The 26051-nt window shown below is 38.0% G+C and overlaps 1 protein-coding gene across 4 annotated transcripts in view; it reads left to right on the top strand.

The window, feature by feature from the left end:
* LOC309480865 (cyclin-dependent kinase-like 5) overlaps positions 1-26051 on the top strand; it is an 82655-nt gene that overhangs the window by 33513 nt on the left and 23091 nt on the right. For all 4 annotated transcript variants that reach the window (XM_082145548.1, XM_082145549.1, XM_082145547.1 and 1 more), the window contains exons 4-9: positions 14041-14086; positions 17540-17676; positions 19778-19898; positions 20421-20480; positions 22171-22261; positions 24479-24668. In XM_082145548.1, the coding sequence (XP_082001674.1) occupies positions 14041-14086; positions 17540-17676; positions 19778-19898; positions 20421-20480; positions 22171-22261; positions 24479-24668 (645 nt within the window). The remainder of the gene's footprint in view (positions 1-14040; positions 14087-17539; positions 17677-19777; positions 19899-20420; positions 20481-22170; positions 22262-24478; positions 24669-26051) is intronic.

Below are 26051 nucleotides of genomic sequence, written 5' to 3'. Positions count from 1 at the left end.
ATAAATCAGGGCCAGTTGCATAAACATCCGATTGTTAAGTCTGACGTCACGCGTGACGTTTTGGGTCCAAGCGCTCCTCTCGTCCTGAAATAACAACGGTGAAACCTGTAAATTTATGTACGATCACGTCCTTCTTAGTGAGGCACCCTTGGCGGTCAAAAAGGGTTTAAATTCCTTTAACACCAACAGAGTGGTTAGTGTAGCTCATCACTCAGGTGGCATAATTAAGGGTAGAGTCCAGGCATCAATGAAAAAGAAGATTTACGAGGTTGAAGTGAGTTAGCTCGGGACACGGGACACAGCACTGCGGCATTGTAAAAACACTCAATAATAACCAAAACACCAGCGAAAGCGGTAGGTAGGTAGAGAGGACCTGGACTTTAGACCCGGAAAGAGTATTGGTTACGTCACGACTTAACAACCGAATAGCCATTATGTTAAGACTGTGTCTTAAGAACTAGTATGATCAACTAGAAGTTAGTTCGGGGTAATCAGTCTTACTGTTCGGTGTCAAATTAGACCAATCTACGTTTTTATGTTACTGACTTTAAAAAGTTCTTAACAATTTTAAAGAATAAAATTGGATGACTAACTTGTAAGACTAGTCTTAACAGATTATGCAACTGGCCACTGATCTTGAGCAAAATAAGCAAGATGACATTCAGTACAACCTGTGTCTTTTATTACGATACATACAAATGTCATTTACGTCCTTTAGTTTGTCAAGAGATTTAAAGTGTAGTTTTTGAAGAGTGCGCATGTGTGAACGAGCTCTAGTGTGTAAGAACGAGACTATGAGTGAATCTGGAAATAAAGCAAAATAACTGAGAAAAACGAGGAACAGTCCTCAGATGACATGTCTGTAATCTATAGCAAAACATCTAGCGTTAGTTCAGTCTCAAACAGATTCACTAAAAGTAGTTATTACTCCACGTTCATGACATCATAAACCAACGTGGATGAACGGCCAGTTTGTGACGATACGGTTTCGGGAAACAGTCGTGACGAGCTAGTTGATTTCTTCAACGATGAATCGTACGATAGTAGTTTAAACAATATTAATATTTTGAATTGTTTTTGTTTTTTTTACATTTTCAGTTTATATATTAAAGACGACCTATTATCCCCCTTTCTCAAAGTGTTGCGGTTGTGTTCAGGCTCTACTAGATCAGGTTTTCACGCTTGAATGTTGATTATTTTCCTCATATTCTCCATTGTTGCGGCTCCTCTCTTCCCAGTCTGTCAGTAACGCTCTGTTCACTTCCTGTCTCTATGAAGCCCCTCCTCCTGAAAAGCACACTGTGCTCTGATTGGTCGGCTGGAGCAGTGTGTTGTGATTGGTCGAGCGCTTCGAGTGTGTTTGGGAAATGTCCCTTACCATAACCGCCAGTTTAACACACTACTAACTAACTCAACCAGGCCCCGCCCCTTTATTCTGCGTATTAATTATTATAATGAGGAATATCGTGACGTGTTCGTTCCTGGAAGAAACTCAAGACTACAATGGAGGCGTTTCAGGAGTTCAGAAACACTGACACTGATATATTTTCACACTCAAACATCAACATTACACACTAAAGAGAGATGAACATGCTCCCACGAGTCTGAGCGAACGAGATCTGGTTAGAAACGTTTGTTCAGGCTGTTGTTCAAGTGTGGATCTTACCTGAGGCTTTTGGACCCCATCCAGCTTTAGCCACATCACACAAGCATGTGTTTGTGGAGGATTAATGTTTAACGCTTCTATATCGAGACACCGAGGAGAAACCCAAAATCACAATCTGTTTCCCATGAGCCTCTCTGCTGAACGTCTGTGGTGTCGCGGTGTTGCTGATGTCAGATCTGTCATGTTGTGGTTTGATAATGTCTCTCAGAGACTCAATAAAATGCGAATCTACACCATGAAATATGACACCAGCCATTATTATCAGAGACAATCTTCAACCCTGTAACGTAAAAAGTGATCAGTTGACTTAACTTAAATTATTTAGTAAATAAATGTAATGCTTAATCAAAAAATTAAGTAATGTGGAATTGTCAAGTTCACATAACTTAATTTTTTCAATTAAGCATTACATTTATTTACTTAATGAAAAAAAAAAAATTAAGGCAACAGGTTTACTAAAAAAATTTAAGTGAACTGAACACTTTTTACTGATGACTCATGTTCAAATCTCTGTACTTTATTCACTTTTACGTTTAGTGTGTTCGTTTTAAAGCTGTTTAAACATTCATCTGATTCAGTGTTTGCACTGCAGAGGAATGCCTCTCACTGACTAACCTGTGTGACCTCTGACCTCTGACCTCCACGGCTGCTTTCACTGGTCAGATTCAGGGACGGACTGTTGATGGTGTCCTCCATAGATCAGGGTGTTTCCGTGTTTCACCCGTCAGTGTTTCTGTGCAAATCATGCATCACTCACAGTGTGTTTGTGGACTGATGTTGAACATCTGGACTGATGTTCCTCTAATATCTGTGTTTGTGGACTGATGCTGAACATCTGGACTGATGCTCCTCTAATATCTGTGTTTGTGGACTGATGTTGAACATCTGGACTGATGCTCCTCTAATATCTGTGTTTGTGGACTGATGTTGAACATCTGGACTGATGTTCCTCTAATATCTGTGTTTGTGGACTGATGCTGAACATCTGGACTGATGCTGAACATCTGGACTGATGTTCCTCTAATATCTGTGTTTGTGGACTGATGCTGAACATCTGGACTGATGTTCCTCTAATATCTGTGTTTGTGGACTGATGTTGAACATCTGGACTGATGTTCCTCTAATATCTGTGTTTGTGGACTGATGCTGAACATCTGGACTGATGTTCCTCTAATATCTGTGTTTGTGGACTGATGCTCCTCTAATATCTGTGTTTGTGGACTGATGCTGAACATCTGGACTGATGCTCCTCTAATATCTGTGTTTGTGGACTGATGCTCCTCTAATATCTGTGTTTGTGGACTGATGTTCCTCTAATATCTGTGTTTGTGGACTGATGCTGAACATCTGGACTGATGCTCCTCTAATATCTGTGTTTGTGGACTGATGCTCCTCTAATATCTGTGTTTGTGGACTGATGCTGAACATCTGGACTGATGTTCCTCTAATATCTGTGTTTGTGGACTGATGTTGAACATCTGGACTGATGTTCCTCTAATATCTGTGTTTGTGGACTGATGCTGAACATCTGGACTGATGTTCCTCTAATATCTGTGTTTGTGGACTGATGCTGAACATCTGGACTGATGTTCCTCTAATATCTGTGTTTGTGGACTGATGTTGAACATCTGGACTGATGTTCTTCTAATGTCTGTGTTTGTTCTGATCCTCTCACTCGAGAACTATTCAACTTCAGCCGGTAATTCACATCACACCAGTATTATACCAATATTAAATCAATACTATTATCTTTAAATTAAATACTCAATTTACAGTGAATATTACATTAGGAACATTTCTTATTTTGTTTAATATTTCTATTTAGTAATAATAATAATAATAATAATAATTATTATTATTATTTTATAGTAATAATCACCAAATATTTTGCCAAATCACGCAGCTCTACAAGCACAGTAAACCTGCAAAAGCTTTTTTGTGATATTAAACTGGCATTATTATTATTATTTATTTTATTAATAAATACTATTTTTTTTATTTTACATTTGAAGAGTAGACGGAATAATATTGAAGTATTATAAATCAATAATAATTATCAATAAATATAGTAATATTTCTTATTTTGTTTAGTATTTTTTATTATTATGTTTATTATTATTATTATTCTTTTAAATTAATTGATATTGATGTATAATCACCTAATATTTTGCCAAATTGTGCAACCTTATAAACAAGCACAGCAAACCTGCAATGGCTTTTTAAATTAAATTAAACCAGTATTATTAATATTAGTATTATTATTATTATTAGTAGTAGTAGTAGTAATAGTATTAAATACTCATTTATTATTTTACAGTGAATATTACAATAGTAATATTTCTTATTTTAATATTTTTATTTCTTCTTCTTATTATTATTATTTTACAATCATATAAATATACAATCCCTACAAACAGCCACAACAAGCCTGGAGCTTTTAAAAAAAATCTCATTTTAAATTTCAATCGTGAGCCATATGAAATATGTAATTGAATATGCACTGTTCAGAATGTTCAGCATTCAGATGTCTGACTAATGTTGACATCATCCTGTTTGCAAATTGTGATTGGCCTTCTTCCATGCATATATTTGCATAATGAACCGTGTTTGGTTTTGTGTTCCTTTGCATCTATTTAACAATCTGTAGCTGTCATTTTTTATGTGATGAGAAATAAAAACAGAAAACTTTATGCATGAATCTTTTAATAATGCAAAATGCAAATATATTTAAATTAGAAGTGTGTAAACGTCTTTGATTTAATAATATGTGACCCTGGACCACAAAACAGTCAATAAGGGTCCATTTTTTGGTAGGAAATTTACAAAATATCTTCATGGAACATGATCTTTACTTAATATCCTCATGATTTTCGGCATTAAAGAAAAATGGATAATTTTGACCCATACAATGTATTGTTGGCTATTGCCACAAATATACCAGTGCGACTCGAGACTGGTTTTGTGATCCAGGATCACACATATGTCCAACAAATGCTATCAGGCTCAGTGTGACACAGATTTCTCCTCAGTAAGTGTTTGTGGAGAGAACATAAAGTGGGTCAGAACTCCGAGACGAAAGAAAGAAAGCTCTTTCCAAGCGTCACCTGTTGTAATACACACACTCACACAGTGTGTCCGTGTCTCAGCTGAAGCGAGCGGGTCACGCTGTCAGAGAGATTAAAATAGCGCGGGCGTCTCGCTGATGTCTCACCACCTTCTCCTATTGTTCGGCTTGTTTTCATTTCATCTGAGCGCGGATCCGTTGGGCTCAGCCAATCAGGAGACGGTGTGTGTGAGAGGGATATGAATATGCATGAAATGCTAATTCCTGTTATATTTAAATGTGCTGGATGGCCTGTAGCATTGGCTCATGTTTCAGAGCTGTGTTTAACAGGGACACTGCGCCTCTTTAACGTGAGCTGTGGTGTGTGTGAAGCGCGAGAGCCTTCAGGGTGAGCAGAAACCCTTCTGTGCTCCCAGATAAACCAGTTCAGCTCTCACGCCCCAGTCCATGCTCTTATCATCAGCAAACACATGCATCAGGGACTGCAGGAGTCACTTATCTTTTAGTTTAATTATTTTACATTGATTTATTTATTTATGCATTTATTTATGCATTTATTGGTTTATGCATTTATTTAGTATTTTGTAGTTTTATTTGATAGTTTTTGTTTGTATATTTTATTTTATGGTTATGGCTTTGATTCTGGTTGTGGTTTAGATAAGTGCTTGCTGAAAAGCTTAATTTTCTCACTATTGCTGCACAAATATTTTTCATTAATATATATATGTAATATTAATAATGTTACACAAAAGTAATGTTGACGAGTGCCTCAGTTAACTATCTGAACTATTACATCCTTTTCTGGATTCACTGCATCATAGAAAGATTTACATATTTAATGATAGTTTTATGTGTTTTAGAAACAGCTGAATCGATGATTTAAGATGATCTGTGATCTATGTTTGTTAATTTTTTTCATTCATTGTTGTTGTTCTGAATATTTTCTAAATATCTCCAATCAGAGCAGAGTAGACCAATCACAACAGACTGAGTCATCTGACCAATCAGAGCAGAGTAGACCAATCACAACAGACTGGGCCATCTGACCAATCAGAGCAGAGTAGACCAATCACAACAGACTGGGCCATCTGACCAATCAGAGCAGAGTAGACCAATCACAACAGACTGGGTCATCTGACAAATCAGAGCAGAGTAAACCAATCACAACAGACTGGGTCATCTGACCAATCAGAACAGAGTAGACCAATCTCAACAGACTGGGCCATCTGACCAATCAGAGCAGAGGAAGCTCTCAGAAAGGCGGGGTTTAGAGAGACTGAATCTTCATACTGTTAAACTGAAGTAAAGAGCTGATGCTGCAGGGTAAATTATGAGAAAATGAAAGTGTTTTCTGACCTTGGGTGCTTGTAAACCAATTACAGGAGACTCCGGAACAAAATTAGGAACCTTTTAAATCTCTCGCTTTCCATTTCTCTCAAACAGCGTCGTTTATGTAAATGTATGTAAATCTAATATCTGTGTACATGTGCAGCAGATCCACAAATAGCTTTCAATACAGAATATATAACCGTCCTCTTCTCACGTCCCTTGTCCTGATGACTGTTGTGTTTTTGCATGTTTTTGCATGTGTTCCCTGTGTTTCTTCCATTCGTCTGTCCTCGTTTCAACTTCCTGTTGTGTGTCGGTCTCTAACAGACTCACGCTGGCTGAGTTAGTCATTAATCAAGGAAATCCTCGTCTATTGTGTTATGAAGAAGTTTTCTGATGCTTTTTCGGTTGTTTTTGAAGCTTGACAGCGCAAGTGCTTATTTACTTTCATTACACAGAAACAAGCAGCAAGGACACCAGCGTTAGACCTTCATACATTCACCTGGAACCTTGTGCTTTTTCCATAACAAAATAAACGTACGCTGTCACGACCACAGACACGACACAGAGAAGGAGAAGCAGGGGTCAGAGGTCACTGCCACTCACTCTCAGAATGAAGAGCAAAAAAAATCAAGACATCTGGAGATGATTTTAAACAAAATGGTTGTAGGCTGATAAATACAATCAGTTTTAATTTGACATATTTGCTTATTACTTTTGACCTATAGGTGGCGCTGACACCAAATTGATCTGGTGTGTTCAGTGTTGGGTGACAATTACACACATAAAGTTTGGTGTCAGTGTCAAGTCAAGTCAAGTCAAGTTTATTTGTATAGCGCTTTTCACAATACAGATTGTATCAAAGCAGCTTCACAGTATTAAATTTAAATAATACAACAAAGTTTGTTTCAAGAGGAATTTATTGATTGATAAAATTAAATTAAATATCCCCAAAATATCCCCAACTGAGCAAGCCAAAGGCAACAGTGGCAAGGAACCGAAAAACTCCATCAAGTGACCTAATGGTGTCCTAAAACTCCATCAGGTGACCTAATGGAGAAAAAAAACCTTGGGAGAACCCAGGCTCAGTCGGGGGCCAGTTCTCCTCTGGCATTTATGAGCTAGAGGCCGAATTGTAGTTTGAACTGTAGGATTATATGAATGCCTGGCTGAAGAGATGCGACTTTAATCTAGTTTTAAACTGGGAGAGCGAGTCTGAGCAACGAACAGTATCAGGAAGACTATTCTAGAGTTTTGGAGCCAAATGTGAAAATGCTCTCCCTCCTTTGGTGGTTCTGGATATCCTAGGTATGACCAAAAGCCTTGAATTTAGTGATCTTAAAGAGCGCGATGGATTATAGGGTGATAGAAGATCCGTTAAATAGACTGGAGCTAAGCCGTTTAGGGCTTTATAAGTCAGTAGCAATACCTTGTAATTAATACGGAACTTTATAGGTAACCAATGCAGTGATGATAAAATCGGTGTTATATGATCATATTTTCTTGATCTCATAAGAACTCTAGCGGCGGCATTTTGGACTAACTGTAGCTTGTTTATTGAGGATGCAGGACAACCAGCTAATAAAGCATTACAGTAATCCAGTCTCGAGGTCATGAATGCATGAACTAACTTTTCTGCATCAGAAACTGATAGCATATTACGTAGCTTAGCAATGTTTCTAAGGTGGAAAAAGGCTGTTTTTGTAACATATGAAATATGATTTTCAAAAGACAGGTTGCAATCGAGTGTAACACCCAGGTCTTTTACTGTAGAGGATAAAGTAACAGGACATCCTATGATGTTAAAGTTGTATTGTGCGAGGTTTTGTGGGCGGTTTTTTGAACCGATAAGTATTACCTCTGTCTTGTCTGGATTTAATAAAAGAAAATTACGCGTCATCCAATCTTTTATATCTTTAACACACTCTGTCAATTTGGAAAATTTAGCGTTTTCATCCGGCCTTGATGAAATATATATTTGAGTGTCATCAGCATAACAATGGAAACTAATTCCATGTTTCCTTATAATATTTCCAAGTGGCATCATATATATTGAAAATAACAGAGGGCCTAATACAGATCCCTGCGGCACTCCATAGTTTACTGGAGTTATGATCGATTTTTCTCCATTTAAATAGACAAAATGGTAGCGGTCAGATAGGTATGATTTGAACCAGCTTAGTGCTTGTCCTTGAACACCAGTATAATTTTGTAGTCGATCTAAGAGTATTGTGTGATCTATAGTATCGAACGCAGCACTAAGATCAAGTAAAACTAGTATTGAGATACAGCCTTGGTCAGAAGCTAAAAGTAAATCATTTGTGATTTTAACGAGCGCAGTTTCAGTGCTATGATGCGGTCTGAATCCAGACTGAAACTTTTCATAGATCTCATTTTGTTGCAAGAAAGAGCCCAGTTGAGCAGACACCACTTTTTCTAATATTTTAGACATAAATGGAAGATTTGAAATGGGTCTATAATTTGCTAGATTATTATGATCTAATTGTGGTTTCTTAATGAGAGGTTTTATAACTGCCAGTTTAAATGTTCTTGGAACATGACCTAGAGATAAAGACGAGTTAATAATATTGAGGAGAGGCTCTTCCACTACAGGTAACCCTTCTTTCAGTAGTTTAGTTGGTATAGGATCTAATAAACATGTTGTTGTTTTAGATGAAGTGATAAGTTTATTTAACTCTTTTTGTTCTATAGTTGTAAAGCACTGTAATTGTTCTTTCGGGGTGATAATTGAAGCTGAATTATAAGGCGCGATTGAAGATTGAACGTTTACAATTGTGGTTCTGATGCTTTCTATTTTCTCAGTGAAGAAGTTCATGAAATCATTACTACTGAACTGTAACGGGATATTTTGTTCGGGTGACGTCTGTTTATTTGTTAGTTTAGCCACGGTGTTAAATAAAAACCTTGGATTATTTTGGTTGTTTTCTATTAGTTTGCGGAGGTGCTCAGCCCTGGCCGCTTTTAGGGCCTTTTTATAACGTGACATACTGTCTTTCCACGCAATTCTAAAGACCTCTAAATTAGTTTGTTTCCATTTACGCTCTAAAATACGGGTTTCTCTCTTTAAAACATGCGTAGTATTGTTATACCATGGTGCTTTATTTTTCTCTCTGACCTTTTTTAATTTAATAGGTGCAACCACATCCAATGTTCTAGAGAGAATGGTGCTCATAGTGCTAGTTAGTTCTTCTAGTTCATCTGTTTGTTTGGGTTCAGGCAGCAGCTGAGACAAATTAGATAAGCAATTTGAGAAATTATCTATGGTGGATGGAAGGATTGTTCTGCCTGGTCGATAACGCGGCGCTGCATGACATATTACAGCAGTACGTAATATGCAAGTTACCATGTAGTGATCAGTGACTTCATCACTTTGTGGAATGATATCTATATCGGTTGGATCGGTTCCATGTGATATAATTAAATCGAGTGTATGATTAAGACGATGAGTTGGTCCGGTGACGTTTTGCTTGACCCCAAATGAATTTAATAAATCTGTAAACGCAGCTCCTAACGCATCATTTGGATTATCTACGTGTATGTTAAAATCTCCAACAATTAATGCTTTATCGACATTGACTAATAGGTCTGAGAGAAAATCTGCAAACTCTTTTAGGAAATCAACGTAAGGCCCTGGCGGTCTATATACAGTAGCCAAGGCTAGAGATAATAGGGATGTTTTTCTAACATCTAAGAGCGTAACATTTAGTACAAGTACTTCAAATGAAATAAACTTATAACCCGTTTTCTGAGTAACATTTAGAATATCTCTATAAATGGTTGCAACACCTCCGCCACGACCAATCAGACGGGGCTCATGCTTATAACAGTATCCAGGAGGAGTAGACTCATTAATACCGAAATAATCATTTGGTTTAAGCCAGGTTTCATTAAGGCAAAGTACATCGAAGCTATTATCTGTGACTATTTCATTTACAATAACTGCCTTAGGTGTGAGTGATCTAATGTTTAGAAGACCTAGCTTTAGAAATAGTTTTTGTTTACTAATAGCAACATTTTCTGTTTTAATAACAATTAGATTTTTCCTAGATCCTGCATTAGATTTATTATTTGATCTCACTAAACGAGGAATAGACACGGTTTCTATGCAATGTTCTACACTAGTATTTATATCAGTTGAATTGGTGCAGCAGAGACTATGATTTGGACTTTTGGTTACTAGTCAAAGGGTATTTAACATTTTGGAGATGTTATCTGACAGAAGAGCCGCTCCGAATCTGCTTGGGTGTAAGCCATCAGCACGGAAAAGCCTAGGACGCTCCCAAAACAGATTCCAATTATTTACAAAGAGCAGTTTCTGCTCATTGCACCATGACATTAACCATTCATTTAGCGCAAATAATCTGCTGAACTTTTCATGCCCTAGTCGGTACGTGGGAAGCGGTCCTGACACAATGATCGTTGTTTCAGGCGATGTGCTGCGTACCGTATCGAATAGATCGAAGTATCGAAGTCTTTCTTCAGAATCTCCGTCTGGCGCAGCCTGATGTCGTTCACTCCCGCGTGCAGGACCACAGTTCCGACGCGCTCGTCACCGTTCAGGATCTCGGGAACGCGAGCAGCGATTTCAGAAACACGAGCACCAGGAAAGCAGTGACTTTGCACCTTACTTTTACCTAACGTAGCGTGTACGTGCCGAACGATGGAATCGCCGATGATCACAGCATCGTGTTCTGTTTCGCGTAGAGGGGAGAAGCGGTTTTGTGTGGATAACTCGAAAACCGGGAGGGTCGGAGAAAGTCTTGGTCTAAACCTGACTCGCGTCTTCCGCTGCGGAACCACCCAGGCTTCGTGGTGGCGTGTTGGAGCCGGAGTGAACGAGACCATGGCTGATCGCGACCGATGCTGAGGAACGCACGGAGTAGACGCGGTCGGAGTCAGCGGGTTAGTAACGTTAAACACTGATTTGTGTGCATCGGCACGTGATGTTTCAAGAGCCAAACACCGGTCTCTCAGCTCGGCCTGTCTCAATAAAAGGTTGTGGATCTGTTTCTCAACAGCTTCCAGCTCAGACTGCAGTGCGTGCAGCTCAAATGTGTCCTCACCTGCACCAAACGGTAGACTACTTACATCTGATATATTCGCCATTTTAACAGATGGACAGTGAGTTAGCAACGAAGCTACCAGTGATGCTATCAATATTAATACAAATTTATATTATAAGTTTGTTTGTTTGTAAGTGAGTGTGGAGAAGACGCGTTCAGCCGTGATCCACGGACGTAACCTTTAAGAGTATGCAGCGTTGGATCACTAATAGGCTTGAGACGCGTCTGCTCAACAGTCCGCGTTGTAACTATGAGGGTTTTTTTTAGGTTTTTTTAGTGGTAGGGGTGTAGAGTAGACGCACGATAGGCGAAAAAAAAGTAAAAAAAATGTGTTTATAAGTGAGTGTGGAGAAGACGCGTTCAGCCGTGATCCACGGACGTAACCTTTAAGAGTATGCAGCGTTGGATCACTAATAGGCTTGAGACGCGTCTGCTCAACAGTCCGCGTTGTAACAATGAGGTTTGAGCAGTAGTGCTTCTCAGTGAGGAAAAGTAGAAAATCTTCGTTGTAAGCGAGTTTAAAGAGAAAAATCAAGAATTATAAATCAAATCGATAGAGCTCCAAAAACAACAACGCATTCAGACGCGACGCATGATAATAACAGGACAAGACATTACTCACCGTGTTTGTTGAGTGATTCTTACTCACCTGAGCTTTTATGAACTCAAAGGCGCGAGCGCGCGAGAGAAAATAAATAAATAAAAATAGCTGAGCGCACGGGTGGCGCGTTAACAGGCTAGCGAATTACCAGCGTGTTGTGCTAGTAGTAACGTAAGCCAGCGATGTTGGGTAAGCTGTATTTAGTAGTAGTATAAACAACTAGAAATTGTAGTAAATGATGGTTCAAAACAAGGAAATACGAGGCTATACGAGGCTAATACGGGGCTAATACGGAGCTTACAGCACCGAAGCAGACAAACTCACAGCAGGCAGCGAGGCAGACAGGAGCAATCGAGATCAGGAGCAATCGAGGCAGACCTGGCAGAGTGTGTCAAATCTTTCCTGAGATACAGCTTCAGATGCAGTTTGGCATTATGCCATCAAATTTGTTGAAGTGGTAAATGAAAACATTTTCGACTATCGCCACGAAAAAGTAGATTTTCAAAATGGCGGTTGGTATGGCAAAATAGGTATCTATTTTCTCGGCATGAGCCAAGGAACCTATTAAGACCAGTTTCGTTACAACAGGCTAATTTAATCAAAAGTTTTCGACTCATTATAACTTTTGACCGCATGGTGGCGCTGTCTTCAAACTTTTTGAGTAAATTCGACACGAGACGCATTTTCTTCACACACAGTATGAGCTGCAATCTGACATGTTTTTCCACACCTTTTGATTGACAGGAGACAATATAGAATGAAAAAAATTGCTTATATTGCCTGATAAATCAGTGCATAAGAAATATTTCTTGAGCATCAAATCATCATATTAGAATGAATGAATGAGTGAATGAATGAGGCATTTATATAGCGCTTTCATATGTACTACTGTACACCCAAAGCGCTTTACAATCATATCAGGGGATCTCTCCTCAACCACCACCAGAATGATTTCTGAAGGATCATGTGACACTGAAGACTGGAGTAATGATGCTGAAAATTCTGCTTTGATCACAGGAATAAATTATATTTTTTAATATATTAAAATAAAAAAAACAGTTATTTTAAAATTGTAATAATATTTCACAATATTACTGTTTGTTTTGTATTTTTAATCAAAGAAATGCAACCTTGGTGTGCAGAAGAGACTTCTTTTAAAAACTTTTTAAACGTACCGATCCCAAACTTTTGAACGGCAGTGATGTAGCAGTGTGTGATTTATGAAGTATGAATGTGCCGTCATCAGCGTTTGCATCATCTGTGATCAGTGTTTGTTTAACATACTGTATGCAAACACACATTTCTGAACACCTAACTGTGCTTTTGCATGTTCTTCAGTGTCAGTGAGATTTATTTCAGTGGTGTCTGTAAGAGTTAGTTTTACACTGGAGTGTGAATCTAGAGCACTGAAGGATGCTGGGAGGATATAGAGACACTGAGAGGGTAAAATAGGCCAGAGAGAGAGTGTGTGTGTGTGTGTGTCGAGTCCTTTAGTTCTCCTCAACACACATTCACAGGGTCCAAAATGCCCGCCAACTGTATTGTGAGTGTAAATGTGCTCTGCTGAGTGTGTAACTGCGACAGAGTTCCTCTCCATATGCTGGTAACCATATGCTAATCATTTATTAGGAATATGGCTTTAATTGAACAGTAAGAACAACAGTGACGTGAGCAATGACGTCATCCACCAGCAGAAGTTTATCTAGATGAAGTCCACTAGCATTAAAAAATACAGTAAAAAATGTGAAATATTATTACACTGTAAAATAACTGTTTTCTATGTGAATATATAGTAAAGTGTAATTTATTCCTGTGTTTCATTACTCCAGTCTTCAGTGTCACATGATCCTTCAGAAATCATTCTAATATGATGATTTGATGATCAAGAACATTTATGATTATTATCAATGTTGGAAACAGTTGTGCTGGTCATAATGTTGTGGAAAGTGTCATGCATTTTATTTTCAGGATTATTTCATGAATAGAGAGTTCAAAAGAATCTTTGAAGCATCACAATTAAAAAAAAATATATTAACCCCAAATTTTGAACTGTTGTGTATGTGATATATTTCTCACAATAAGCAACAAAAAATGTAAATTAGTTTGACACTTGCAGTTTGAGTGACACTGACTTGTCTGACTGGTTTGTTACACATACAGTATGTGGTGAAAAAAGCGCTAAATAATCCCAAAATGTGCTTTTTTTATTTTTTAATAATGCATAATACAGTATTTCTGTCTGGGAGATGTTCTGGTGCAGCGTCTGATGTTGTGTTTTACTCTCTCTCTGTTGCAGGAGACGAATGAAATCGTGGCCATTAAGAAGTTCAAGGACAGTGAAGGTGAGTCTCCTGGGTCTTACACAGCTCGTGTGATCTTCAGCTGAACTCGTATACTCATCATCGCATGAAAGACCATCGTGATGCAGCTCCTCATGAATATTAATGAGACGCGCTTATATTCAAATAATAATCTCAACATGTATTGATCTGAAGAACAAATGTATAGAATAGCATGTGTTCTATAAACATTCTAATACATCAAAATAATAAACAGGTTTAACTTAAAGTTATGATTAGAAATTAATATGCATGGAATGTTTTAAAATAAATAAATTGTGTATTAAAGTTACATAAACGCACATCTTTATCTTTGTGTTCGGTTCCAGTGTCACTTTCAGGGTTATTATCGTTAACCAAAATTCATTTAAAACATTTTTGTTTACTGAAATAAAGCTGTACTAAAATATAATATATGGTAAATATTAGATGTGAAACTCAAACTAAGTGAACATTAGAAATGTTGCCTAATTCAAATAAGTTTAAAGCTGCCGTCGGCAAGTTCAAGTTCAAGTTCATTTTATTTATATATCACATTTTATAACAGCCACTGACTGACCAAAGTGCTTTACAGAACTACAAGATTAAAACAATAATACCATCATAAGAGCACAGCACAGATACAGCAGCCTTAAGCAGGAATAGCAAAAGCATTATCAAACATCAAAACAAAAATAAATAAAAAAACAGAAATGGCAAAACAGTATCAGACACATCAATGATAAAAACAAAAATGGCAGTATCAGACCTAAAAAATAATAATAAAAAATAAAAACGAAAAAACAAGAGAAATAGTAAAACTAACCATCCTTAATTGTAAGCCAGGGAAAACAAGTGCGTTTTTAAAAGTGACTTAAAAGAAGTCAAAGAAGGGGCTATCCTAACTACTAAGGGCAAATTGTTCCACAGCCGAGGCCCAACCACAGCGAACGCTCGATCACCCCTGCGTTTGAGTCTGGAATGTGGGACTAATAACAGGTTCTTTTCACTCGATCTCAGACTTCTTAATGGGGTGTAGGGTTGTAACAACTCAGATAGGTAGCTTGGTGCTTGGCTAGATAGAGATTTATATACAAATAAAAGGATTTTAAAATCGATTCTGAAATTAATAGGTAACCAATGAAGAGACCTCAGAATTGGGGTAATATGGTCACTTTTTCGACTGTTTGAGAGGAATCTTGCAGCAGCATTTTGCACTATTTGGAGACGAGCAATTTGAGTTTTCGAAATACCGCAGTAAAGTGAATTGCAATAGTCTAAGCGTGAGGAGATAAAAGCATTAACGGCCATCTCAAGAGTTTTGTGATTAAGAAAAGGTTTGACTTTCGACAGCAGACGAAGTTGATAGAAACTGGAGCTTATTACAGAAGAGATTTGTTTATCAAAGTTTAAAGACTCATCTAGTAGAACGCCCAGGTTCCGTACACGTGAGGATCTAAAAACCGATAGTCTGCCTAGGTCAAGGGTAGCAGCCTGAGGATTGACAGTGGACCCAAAGACAATGATCTTAGTCTTATTTTCATTTAGAAATAAAAAATTTTGGTCCAGCCAAAATTTAACTTCATCTAGACAGCTTAATAATGATGAAAAGGCAGAAGGATCGTTTCTCTTGATTGGTACATACATTTGTGTATCGTCTGCATAACAGTGAAAGGATACCCTATGTCTTCTTAGAATAGTGCCCAGTGGTAACATATAGAGAGAGAAAAGAGACGGCGCTAAGATGGATCCTTGGGGGAGACCACAAGTTAGATGCGCAATGGAAGAAGAACAATTTCCTAACTTTACTCTGAAGGTTCGACCCTTTAGATAAGACTGGAACCACTGGAGGACGATACCTTTTAGCCCCACATAATGCTCTAGTCTTGATATCAGGATGGAGTGGTCGACAGTATCAAAAGCTGCTGATAGATCTAACAGTACAAGAGCCACAGAGTCACCAGTATCCGTGGATAAATAGATGTCATTTAAAACTCTCAACAGGGCAGATTCAGTACTGTGAGCAGACTTGAAACCAGATTGAAATTTTTCAGAAATATCGTTGCACTTTAGGAAAAACTGGAGTTGGCCGAGAACCACTTTTTCCAACACCTTCGAAACAAAAGGTAATGCAGAAATTGGACGGTAGTTATTTAGCACGGTAGGATCCAGTGAAGGCTTCTTGAGTAACGGTGTAACCGTGGCCACCTTAAGGGCAGCAGGGATGGAGCCGATAAGGAGGCACTTATTTACAAATGACACCAATCCTGGCCCTACAGAATCAACAATTAATTTAAGAAACTTAGGAGAAATGATGTCGAGAGAGCAGGATGAAGGTTTCATATTTGCTATAATTTCTTTGAGGAGATTCAGAGTGATTGGCTCAAAAGCATCCCATGTAACATAATTCAACAACTGACTAGAGTGTTCAGTATGAGAGGTACTAGCTTTGCATCTCAGATTGGATATTTTGTCAATGAAAAATCTCAAGAAGCTTTCACATAGCTCATCAGAAGCACCAAGCATTGTATTTACCGGAGGATTTAAAACAGAGTTGATAACAGTCTGGCAGATTGGGTCGATTAGCCAAAATTTTGAATGTTTACAACTCTCATGCCCCTCCCCACTACCAGCGAGCACCCTCCCATCAAGGTCGTGCTCGTCAGCTCGTCAGAAAAAAAAAATATATATATATATTAAATAGTAATATTAAAGAGGCAAAAAGACAAAATTTCTAAAAATTAAACTACAATGAATTTGAAACTGAAAATATATTACTAACTGTAAATATCCTTTCTTTCTTTCTTTCTTTCTTTCTTTCTTTCTTTCTTTCTTTCTTTCTTTCTTTCTTTCTTTCTTTCTTTCTCCTAAAAGTTACACAAAAATTAACAAGAAATTGAATATATAAAAATAAAAGCCCACTCAAAATATTAATAAAAAACTTTAATAGAATATAAATAATACTAAAATAACACTGGTTACCTTTAACAGTAATGTTACTTTGCTTTACAACTGATAACAAGTAACAAATACATTTGTTACTTTTTTAAAGTAACAAATGACTTTCTAGGTTCTGTTACTAGTTCTGGCTCTACTTCAGTTTGAATGAACAGAAACTAATGCATGAAAATTCATTCCCAGGAGGCACTCGAGTAATTAGTTTTTAGAAAAATATAAAAAGCTTTTATTCTTTCATGGCTTAGATTTTAGAACAGGTGACAAGCAACGACACACTGACGCGTCGCGGCCACTGAGCCTTCATCAGTGTGTGTTACTGTCACTCACAAGTCTGACACTGCTTTGCTACTCCGCTAGGTCGCTCTTAGCTTTGCTGCTTTTATTTGTGTTTTATGTGTTGTTATGCAGGAATTATTTTCTTATGATTTATCTGGTTCTGTAAAGCACTTTGGTCAGCCTAGTGTCTGTGGTAAATGTGCTGTATTAATGAAGTGAAGTTGACCTTGGCTGTGTGTTCAGAGAATGAGGAGGTGAAGGAGACCACCATGCGTGAGCTGAAGATGCTCCGCACGCTGAAGCAGGAGAACATCGTGGAGCTGAAGGAGGCGTTTCGGCGGCGGGGGAAACTCTACCTGGTGTTCGAGTACGTGGAGAAGGTGAGACGAGACTCTGGAGATCTTCAGCCGTGCTCTTCTGATGGGGCTGGTTAAGCGGAGATCAGCCCATGATTTACTCTCCCTGAAGTCATCCTAGGTGTATATGACATTCTTCTTTCAGACGAATACAATCTGAGTTATATTAAACAATGTCCTGACTCTTCCAAGCTTTTCTTTTGCCGTACGCTTTACGCATGACGTAATGATGAACGCGGAAGCGCAGAGGAAAGAGCGAAACACCAGTCATGAATTAGAGTCTAAAACGAGAATTTTTAAAGAGAAATGTCAGAGGAGCTTGAGTTTGTTGCCCAGCTAGTTATTTAGTCAATAACGTTTTAAATATGGATATTTTTCTTACATAAACGCATCGCTTCACTTCAGAAGGCATTTATTAACCCCCCAGAGCAGTGTGGAGCACTTTAATTATGAATAGATGCACTTTAATGATGGATAGATGCACTTTTATGATGGATAGATACACTTTTATCATGGATAGTTGCATTTTTATGATGGATAGATACACTTTTATCATGGATAGATGCACTTTTATGATGGATAGATACACTTTTATCATGGATAGATGCACTTTAATTATGAATAGATGCACTTTAATGATGGATAGATGCACTTTTATCATTGATAGATGCACTTTTATGATGGATAGATGCACTTTTATCATGGATAGATGCACTTTTATAATGGATAGATGCACTTTTATCATGGATAGATGCACTTTTATAATGGATAGATGCACTTTTATCATGGATAGATGCACTTTTATAATGGATAGATGCACTTTTATCATGGATAGATGCACTTTTATAATGGATAGATGCACTTTTATCATGGATAGATACACTTTTATCATGGATAGATGCACTTTAATTATGAATAGATGCACTTTAATGATGGATAGATGCACTTTTATCATGGATAGATGCACTTTTATGATGGATAGATGCACTTTTATAATGGATAGATGCACTTTTATCATGGATAGATGCACTTTTATAATGGATAGATGCACTTTTATCATGGATAGATGCACTTTTATAATGGATAGATGCACTTTTATCATGGATAGATGCATTTTTATGATGGATAGATGCACTTTTATTATGGAGAGATTCACTTTTATTATGGATAGATTCACTTTTATGATGATGGATGCACTTTTATGATGGACAGATGAACTTTTATGAAGGATAGATGAACTTTTATGAAGGACAGATGCACTTTTATGATGGACAGATTAACTTTTATGATGGATAGATGCACTTTTATAATGGATAGATGCACTTTTATCATGGATAGATGCACTTTTATAATGGATAGATGCACTTTTATCATGGATAGATGCACTTTTATCATGGATAGATACACTTTTATCATGGATAGATGCACTTTAATTATGAATAGATGCACTTTAATGATGGATAGATGCACTTTTATCATGGATAGATGCACTTTTATGATGGATAGATGCACTTTTATAATGGATAGATGCACTTTTATCATGGATAGATGCACTTTTATAATGGATAGATGCACTTTTATCATGGATAGATGCACTTTTATAATGGATAGATGCACTTTTATCATGGATAGATGCATTTTTATGATGGATAGATGCACTTTTATTATGGAGAGATTCACTTTTATTATGGATAGATTCACTTTTATGATGATGGATGCACTTTTATGATGGACAGATGAACTTTTATGAAGGACAGATGCACTTTTATGATGGACAGATTAACTTTTATGATGGATAGATGCACTTTGATGGACTTCAAAAAATATACCCATTCACTGCCATTTTAAAGCTTGAAAGAGCCAGGACATTTTTTTATATAACTCAGATTGTATTCGTCTGAAATAAGAATGTCATATACACCTAGGATGTTTTGAAGGTGAGTAAATCATGGACTAATTAAACATTTTGGGTGAACTATCCCTTTAAGGTGTGTGTGTGTGTGTGTGTGTGTGTGTGTGTGTGTGTGTGTGTGTGTGTGTGTGTGTGTGTGTGTGTGTGTGTGTGTGTGTGTGTGTGTGTGTGTGTGTGTGTGTGTGTGTGTGTGTGTGTGTGTGTGTGTTGCAGAACATGCTGGAGCTGCTGGAGGACATGCCGAACGGAGCTGCGCCTGACAAGGTCCGGACGTACATCTACCAGCTGATCAAAGCCATTCACTGGTGCCATAAGAACGACATCGTACACAGAGGTGAGACACCCCTAGAATAAAGTTAATTATATAAATAAAAAAATGATAATATCATTTTATTTTATTCTTCATACACACAGGTGTGAGACCACCTGTAATAAAATAATTTTTTAATAAAACATAAATATTATATTTTAATTATTTAATTTTAATCATCATCCACAGAGGTTCCAGACCACCTGTAATTAAATGAATTATATTTGTATAAAATAAAAGATAAAATTAATTATATTTTTATTATATTATTAAATTGTAATCATCATTCATAGAGGTGCCAGGCCACCTGTGATAAAATAAATAAATAAAATATGTTTTAATAAAATAAAAAATTATATTTTAATTGTATCATTTAATTGTAATCATTATCCACAGAGGTGTCAGACCACCTGTAATAAAAAAAAAAAGAAATATATATATTTCTTTCATTATAATATTTAATTTTAATTATTGTCCACAAAATTACCACCTGTAATAAAATATTTGACATGCTGATTATATAGATTTGTCTGTCTCACTTTCTAGATATCAAGCCGGAGAATCTCCTCATCAGCTCTGATGACGTGCTCAAGCTGTGCGACTTCGGTGAGTTTCTGCGGTCATGTGATCGTGAAGCACCAATAATTGTCTGATGCGCATCACAGGACTGTGTGCATTGGCCACACCCACACTCTATGCAAATCATATGGGTGGAATGAATCCTGATTAGCATTCTGTCCCGTATCAGACTTATGTATGGTGTGTGTGTGTGTGTGTGTGTGTGTGTGTGTGTGTGTGTGTGTTTGACTCAGCGAGACAACAGCAGATCGTCTGTCTCTCACGCCAGACTCGCTGTGAGACGCTCAGGCTGTTCTCCATTCTGGACATGCTCTCATTGTTTTATTGGGAAAAGTAGCCGAACACACACACACACATGTTCTTTGCTGCTCAAAATCATCACGTATGACAGAAGAATCACCAATAACATCTCTTTTATGTCTCTCCTGTGCTCAGATTTGCTCCAAAGTCTGCAAAAGTCAGAGATCTTAAAGGATTAGTTCACTTGCAAAAAAAAAAATTGCGTATCATTTACTCACCCCGATGTCATCCAAGATGTCCATGTCTTTCTTTCTTCAGTCGAAAAGAAATTAAGGTTTTTGAGGAAAACATTCCAGGATTTTTCTCCATATAATGGACTTCAATGGCAACCAACTATTCCAATGTTCAAAGAAGGTTCAAATGTCCGTCTCAATGCAGCTTCAAAGTCTCGACACGATCCCAGTCGAGAAATACGGGTCTTATATAGTGAAACGATCGGTCATCTTTAAAAAAAATATATATATATATACTTTTTAACCACAAATGCTCGTCGTGGACCATCTCTGAGATACGCCACGCATTGCGTCATCACGTTGGAAAGGTCACGCGTCACGTCATCTATCTAAGTTATTTGTCTGTGTACTCCGGTTCAAAAAGGTAGGAAATGTCATCTCATTTTCTCCTCCAACTTCAAAATTGTCCGACATCTTTGTTTTAATATATTATTATTAATAATTTTTTCGTGACCTTTCCAACGTGATGACGTAATACGTGGCGCATCTCAGAGATGGTACAAGACGAGCATTTGTGGTTAAAAAGTATATATATATAATTTTTTTTAAAGAAAATGATCGTTTCGCGAGATAAAACTCTCATTTGAACCTTCTGTGAACATTGGTATAGTTGGTTGCCATTGAAGTCCATTCTGTGTAGAAAAATCCTGGAATGTTTTCCTCAAAATCCTTCATTTCTTTTTGACTGAAGAAAGAAAGACGTGGATATCTTGGATAACATCAGGGTGAGTAAATTATCAGCAAAACATTTTTTTGAAAGTGAACTAATCCTTTAATATGAACTCAAATATTTCTCATTAAATGATCTGAGCTGCGAAGCATATTAGATGGAAAAAATGAAAGGAAACATTAGAAATGTTGAAGCACTAAAGTAGTTAACTGTAAAAAAAAAATAATGAAATTTCTCAGAATGAAATAAAAAATATAATAAACTTAATAATTAAAAAAAACATATCCAAAATGTATGGAGCCCATAAGGGGACATGTGATAGAAACAAATATGTGACGGAGGAAAACTAATATTTCAGTGCTTTTGAGCACAGCTGGTAAATCTGAAACAGACACACATGAGATTACTGGGGGTCCAGGCGAGTCACCTGAGAAGCTGTAACTGTGATGCGGATATGCTAATCAGGGTTTCCTCCAATCAGATGCTCTCTGAGATCTTGTGGTTCCTCTGGCAGGTTTTGCTCGGGATCTTTCTGAAGGAACCGATGCGAACTACACTGAGTATGTGGCGACCCGATGGTACCGCTCACCAGAACTGCTGCTGGGGTGAGTGTGTGTCCAACCACACACACACACACACACGCACACACACACGCACACACACACACACACACATTCTCACACACACACATTCTCTCACATACACACACACAGCCACAGGGGAACTGAGAGTGTGTCATGACGTCCTTCTTCAGGTTAAGTCATATTCATGAAATAAAATATCAGTTTGCCATCAGTTATCAGAAGACTAAAGCGATGTCTTTGTCGTAGTATCTGTTCAACGTTTAAGGGAATTTCCCATGACTGGCGTCTATGAATCAGAAAGAGCTTTATTGCCATCTGTGTTTACACACAGTCTTTGTCTATGAAGTGAATCATCCGCTTCAGCTTCAGCCGAATGTCTCGCTGAGTGTCGATTGATCTTTGTCCCGCTCAAACTTCAAAATCAGTTTCATTTCCATGAATGAATCAGCATTTTTCGTCCAGTCAGATTTGAGAATCGAAACTGTTATACAAATAATTATAGTCCAGCGTGCTTATTTGTATAACATAATAATAATAATAGGGGCTTTCGCATAGTTCCTAGATCTATTGGCAGAAGTTCCTGGATTTTGGCGTGTTCGCACCGTAGGAACTAGGAGCGAGTTTAGCTCTAGGAACTCCTTTTGGAGGAACTGATCTACTCCTACTCCAGAGTCTAAACCACCATAGGAACTACAGTGACGTTAGTGTTCGCTGATTGGCTGAACGCACGCGAAACACCAGCACCCGCCATTTTTAAAAAGGCTGTGTAAACACAGATTATAGCCTATATATTTACTCCAGACACTAACTCTACGAACATGGAAAACAGTGATAGATGGACCTCTTAAAGGAGAACTCCGGTGAATTTTTAAGTTAATCTTGATCGTTTTACCTTTGTGAGTACTGTCTATAGAAAAAAAAACGAACCGGATTGGTGCTTGCAACGCGAAGCTGTTACAGTTAATGCCCAGAGCTCCCATTCAGCTAAAACGGCAGTTCTGGGGGCATAAACCTAAAGAGTGTCTTTGTGCCTCTTAACAGACACAAAATGCAATTAAAATGTCTGTCCAACATGAACAGGGCCCTTACATGACAACAGGATGCGTTTAGCAACTTAGCCATTGTTTAAACTCACCTAAATAGTGTTTTAGACGGCTAGCTGTAGTCTCGCGCTGAAGTCCCGCTCCTCCCACCTGCACTATGTGCGCGATTTTTCCCCCAAACCACTTCAGCGGAAATCCCGCCCTGCAGCTGATTTAATTGGTTTAGGTTACAGTGACGATTGACATGACCAATGAAAACCTTAGAATCAGCTGGAGGGCGGGATTTCCCCTGAAGTGGTTTGGGGGAAAAAAAATCACGCGCACTTTTTCCGGCTACAACTGAGTTCCCACGGGACTTCAGCGCGAGACTACAGCTAGCCGTCTAAAACACTATTTAGGTGAGTTTAAACAATGGCTAAGTTGCTAAACGTATCCTGTTGTCATGTAAGGGCCCTGTTCATGTTGGACAGACATTTTAATTGCATTTTGTGTCTGTTAAGAGGCACAAAGACACTCTTTAGGTTTATGCCCCCATAACGGCCGTTTTAGCTGAATGGGAGCTCTGGGCATTAACTGTAACAGCTCCGTGTTGCAAGCACCGATCCGGTTCGTTTTTTTTCTATAGACAGTACTCACAAAGGTGTAACGATCAAGATTAACTTAAAAATTCACCGGAGTTCTCTTTTAACCTTCACACTGAGGAGAAACTCCAACGTGACTTTGAGGAGACCAAGAGAAACATGATTATGTATTTCAGCCTAGCAACACTGGACATCAACCACACGGCATACGCTAATAACTCTTCATATAATGTCTTTCTATGTGTAACAGTTCTATCTAATCACGTATCAGACAGGACTGTTAGACAGATCGTAAACTAATGAACACGGAGAATGAGAGCACTGTGTGTTCAGGCTCTGGCGTTCTCACCGCCGTCAAAATAAAAGTCACAAAGACAAGCGCGGCTTACATCACTTCAGAGTTCCTACTGGCGGTGCAAATGCAACCAGGAAAACGTTCCTAGAGGAACCATTAGTTCTCGGGAAACACCCTGGTGACTAGTTCCTAGAACTACCTGATGTGAAAGCCTCTAATAATATGGCGATAATATCACACATCATATCACAGAGGAAATTCACGACAACTCTAATTCTGACTCTCTGTGTGTGTGTGTGTGTGTGTGTGTGTGTGTCAGGGCGCCGTACGGGAAGGCGGTGGACATGTGGTCAGTGGGGTGTATTCTGGGCGAGCTGAGCGACGGTCAGCCCTTGTTTCCGGGTGAGAGTGAGATTGACCAGCTCTTCACCATCCAGAAGGTCCTGGGACCCCTGCCGCCCGAACAGATGAAGCTCTTCTACAGCAACCCACGGTTCCACGGGCTACGGGTCAGTCTGTCACACACACACACACACACACACACACACACACGCGCGCGCGCGCACACACACACACACACACACACACGACTCTCTTAAAGGAGTAGTTCACTTTAAAATGAAAATTAGCCCGTGATTTACTCACCCTGAAGTCATCCTAGGTGTATATGACATTCTTCTTTCAGACGAATACAATCTGAGTTATATTAAAAAATGTCCTGACTCTTCCAAGCTTTATAATGGCAGTGAATTGACCGTTCGCAAAGACCCACCCCCTTTAGTTACTGTTGCCATGTCCGACAAGCCACGCCTCTCTCACGCCACATCATGTTCTCACACAGTGGAAAATACATCGCGGAGCAGAGACAGTGACAGACAGGACAGACCAGGTCACTTTTGATAAGAAACAAAGTCTCACCTTTCAAATTTGGTCAGTTTTTAAATAAATTTAAACAATAAATACCATTTTGTGGCTCTTTAATATGTCTGACAGATCGATCAGTTAAAGCTGATCGTGAACCGATCATCTCTTCCTTCTAGTTAATTTATAGCATCAAATAAACATGAATGAACATCAGAAGGAATGTTGTATTAACTGTGGAAAGACATCAGTACACAGTTTTTCAAGTTCAAATCCTCCAACGTTAATCTACTAACTCCTCTCTTTTATAATGGATAGATGCACTTTTATCATGGATAGATGCACTTTAATGATGGATAGATGCACTTTTATGATGGATAGATGCATTTTTATGATGGATAGATGCACTTTTATTATGGAGAGATTCACTTTTATTATGGATAGATTCACTTTTATGATGATGGATGCACTTTTATGATGGACAGATGCACTTTTATGATGATAGATGCACTTTTATCATGGATAGATGCACTTTAATGATGATGGATGCACTTTAATGATGGACAGATGCACTTTAATGATGGACAGATGCACTTTTATGATGATAGATGCACTTTTATGATGATAGATGCACTTTTATGATGGACAGATGCACTTTTATGATGGACAGATGCACTTTTATGATGGACAGATGCACTTTTATGATGATAGATGCACTTTTATCATGGATAGATGCACTTTAATGATGATGGATGCACTTTAATGATGGACAGATGCACTTTAATGATGGACAGATGCACTTTAATGATGGACAGATGCACTTTTATGATGATAGATGCACTTTTATGATGATAGATGCACTTTTATGATGGATAGATGCACTTTTATGATGGATAGATGCATTTTTATGATGGATAGATGCACTTTTATTATGGAGAGATTCACTTTTATTATGGATAGATTCACTTTTATGATGATGGATGCACTTTTATGATGGATAGATGCACTTTTATGATGATAGATGCACTTTT

This window comes from Leuciscus leuciscus (assembly GCF_965113295.1).
Source record: "Leuciscus leuciscus genome assembly, chromosome: 18".
Taxonomy (NCBI): Eukaryota; Metazoa; Chordata; class Actinopteri; order Cypriniformes; family Leuciscidae; genus Leuciscus; species Leuciscus leuciscus.
The sequence above is the reverse complement of the archived record's forward strand: the minus strand, read 5'-3'. Positions and strand labels throughout refer to the sequence as shown.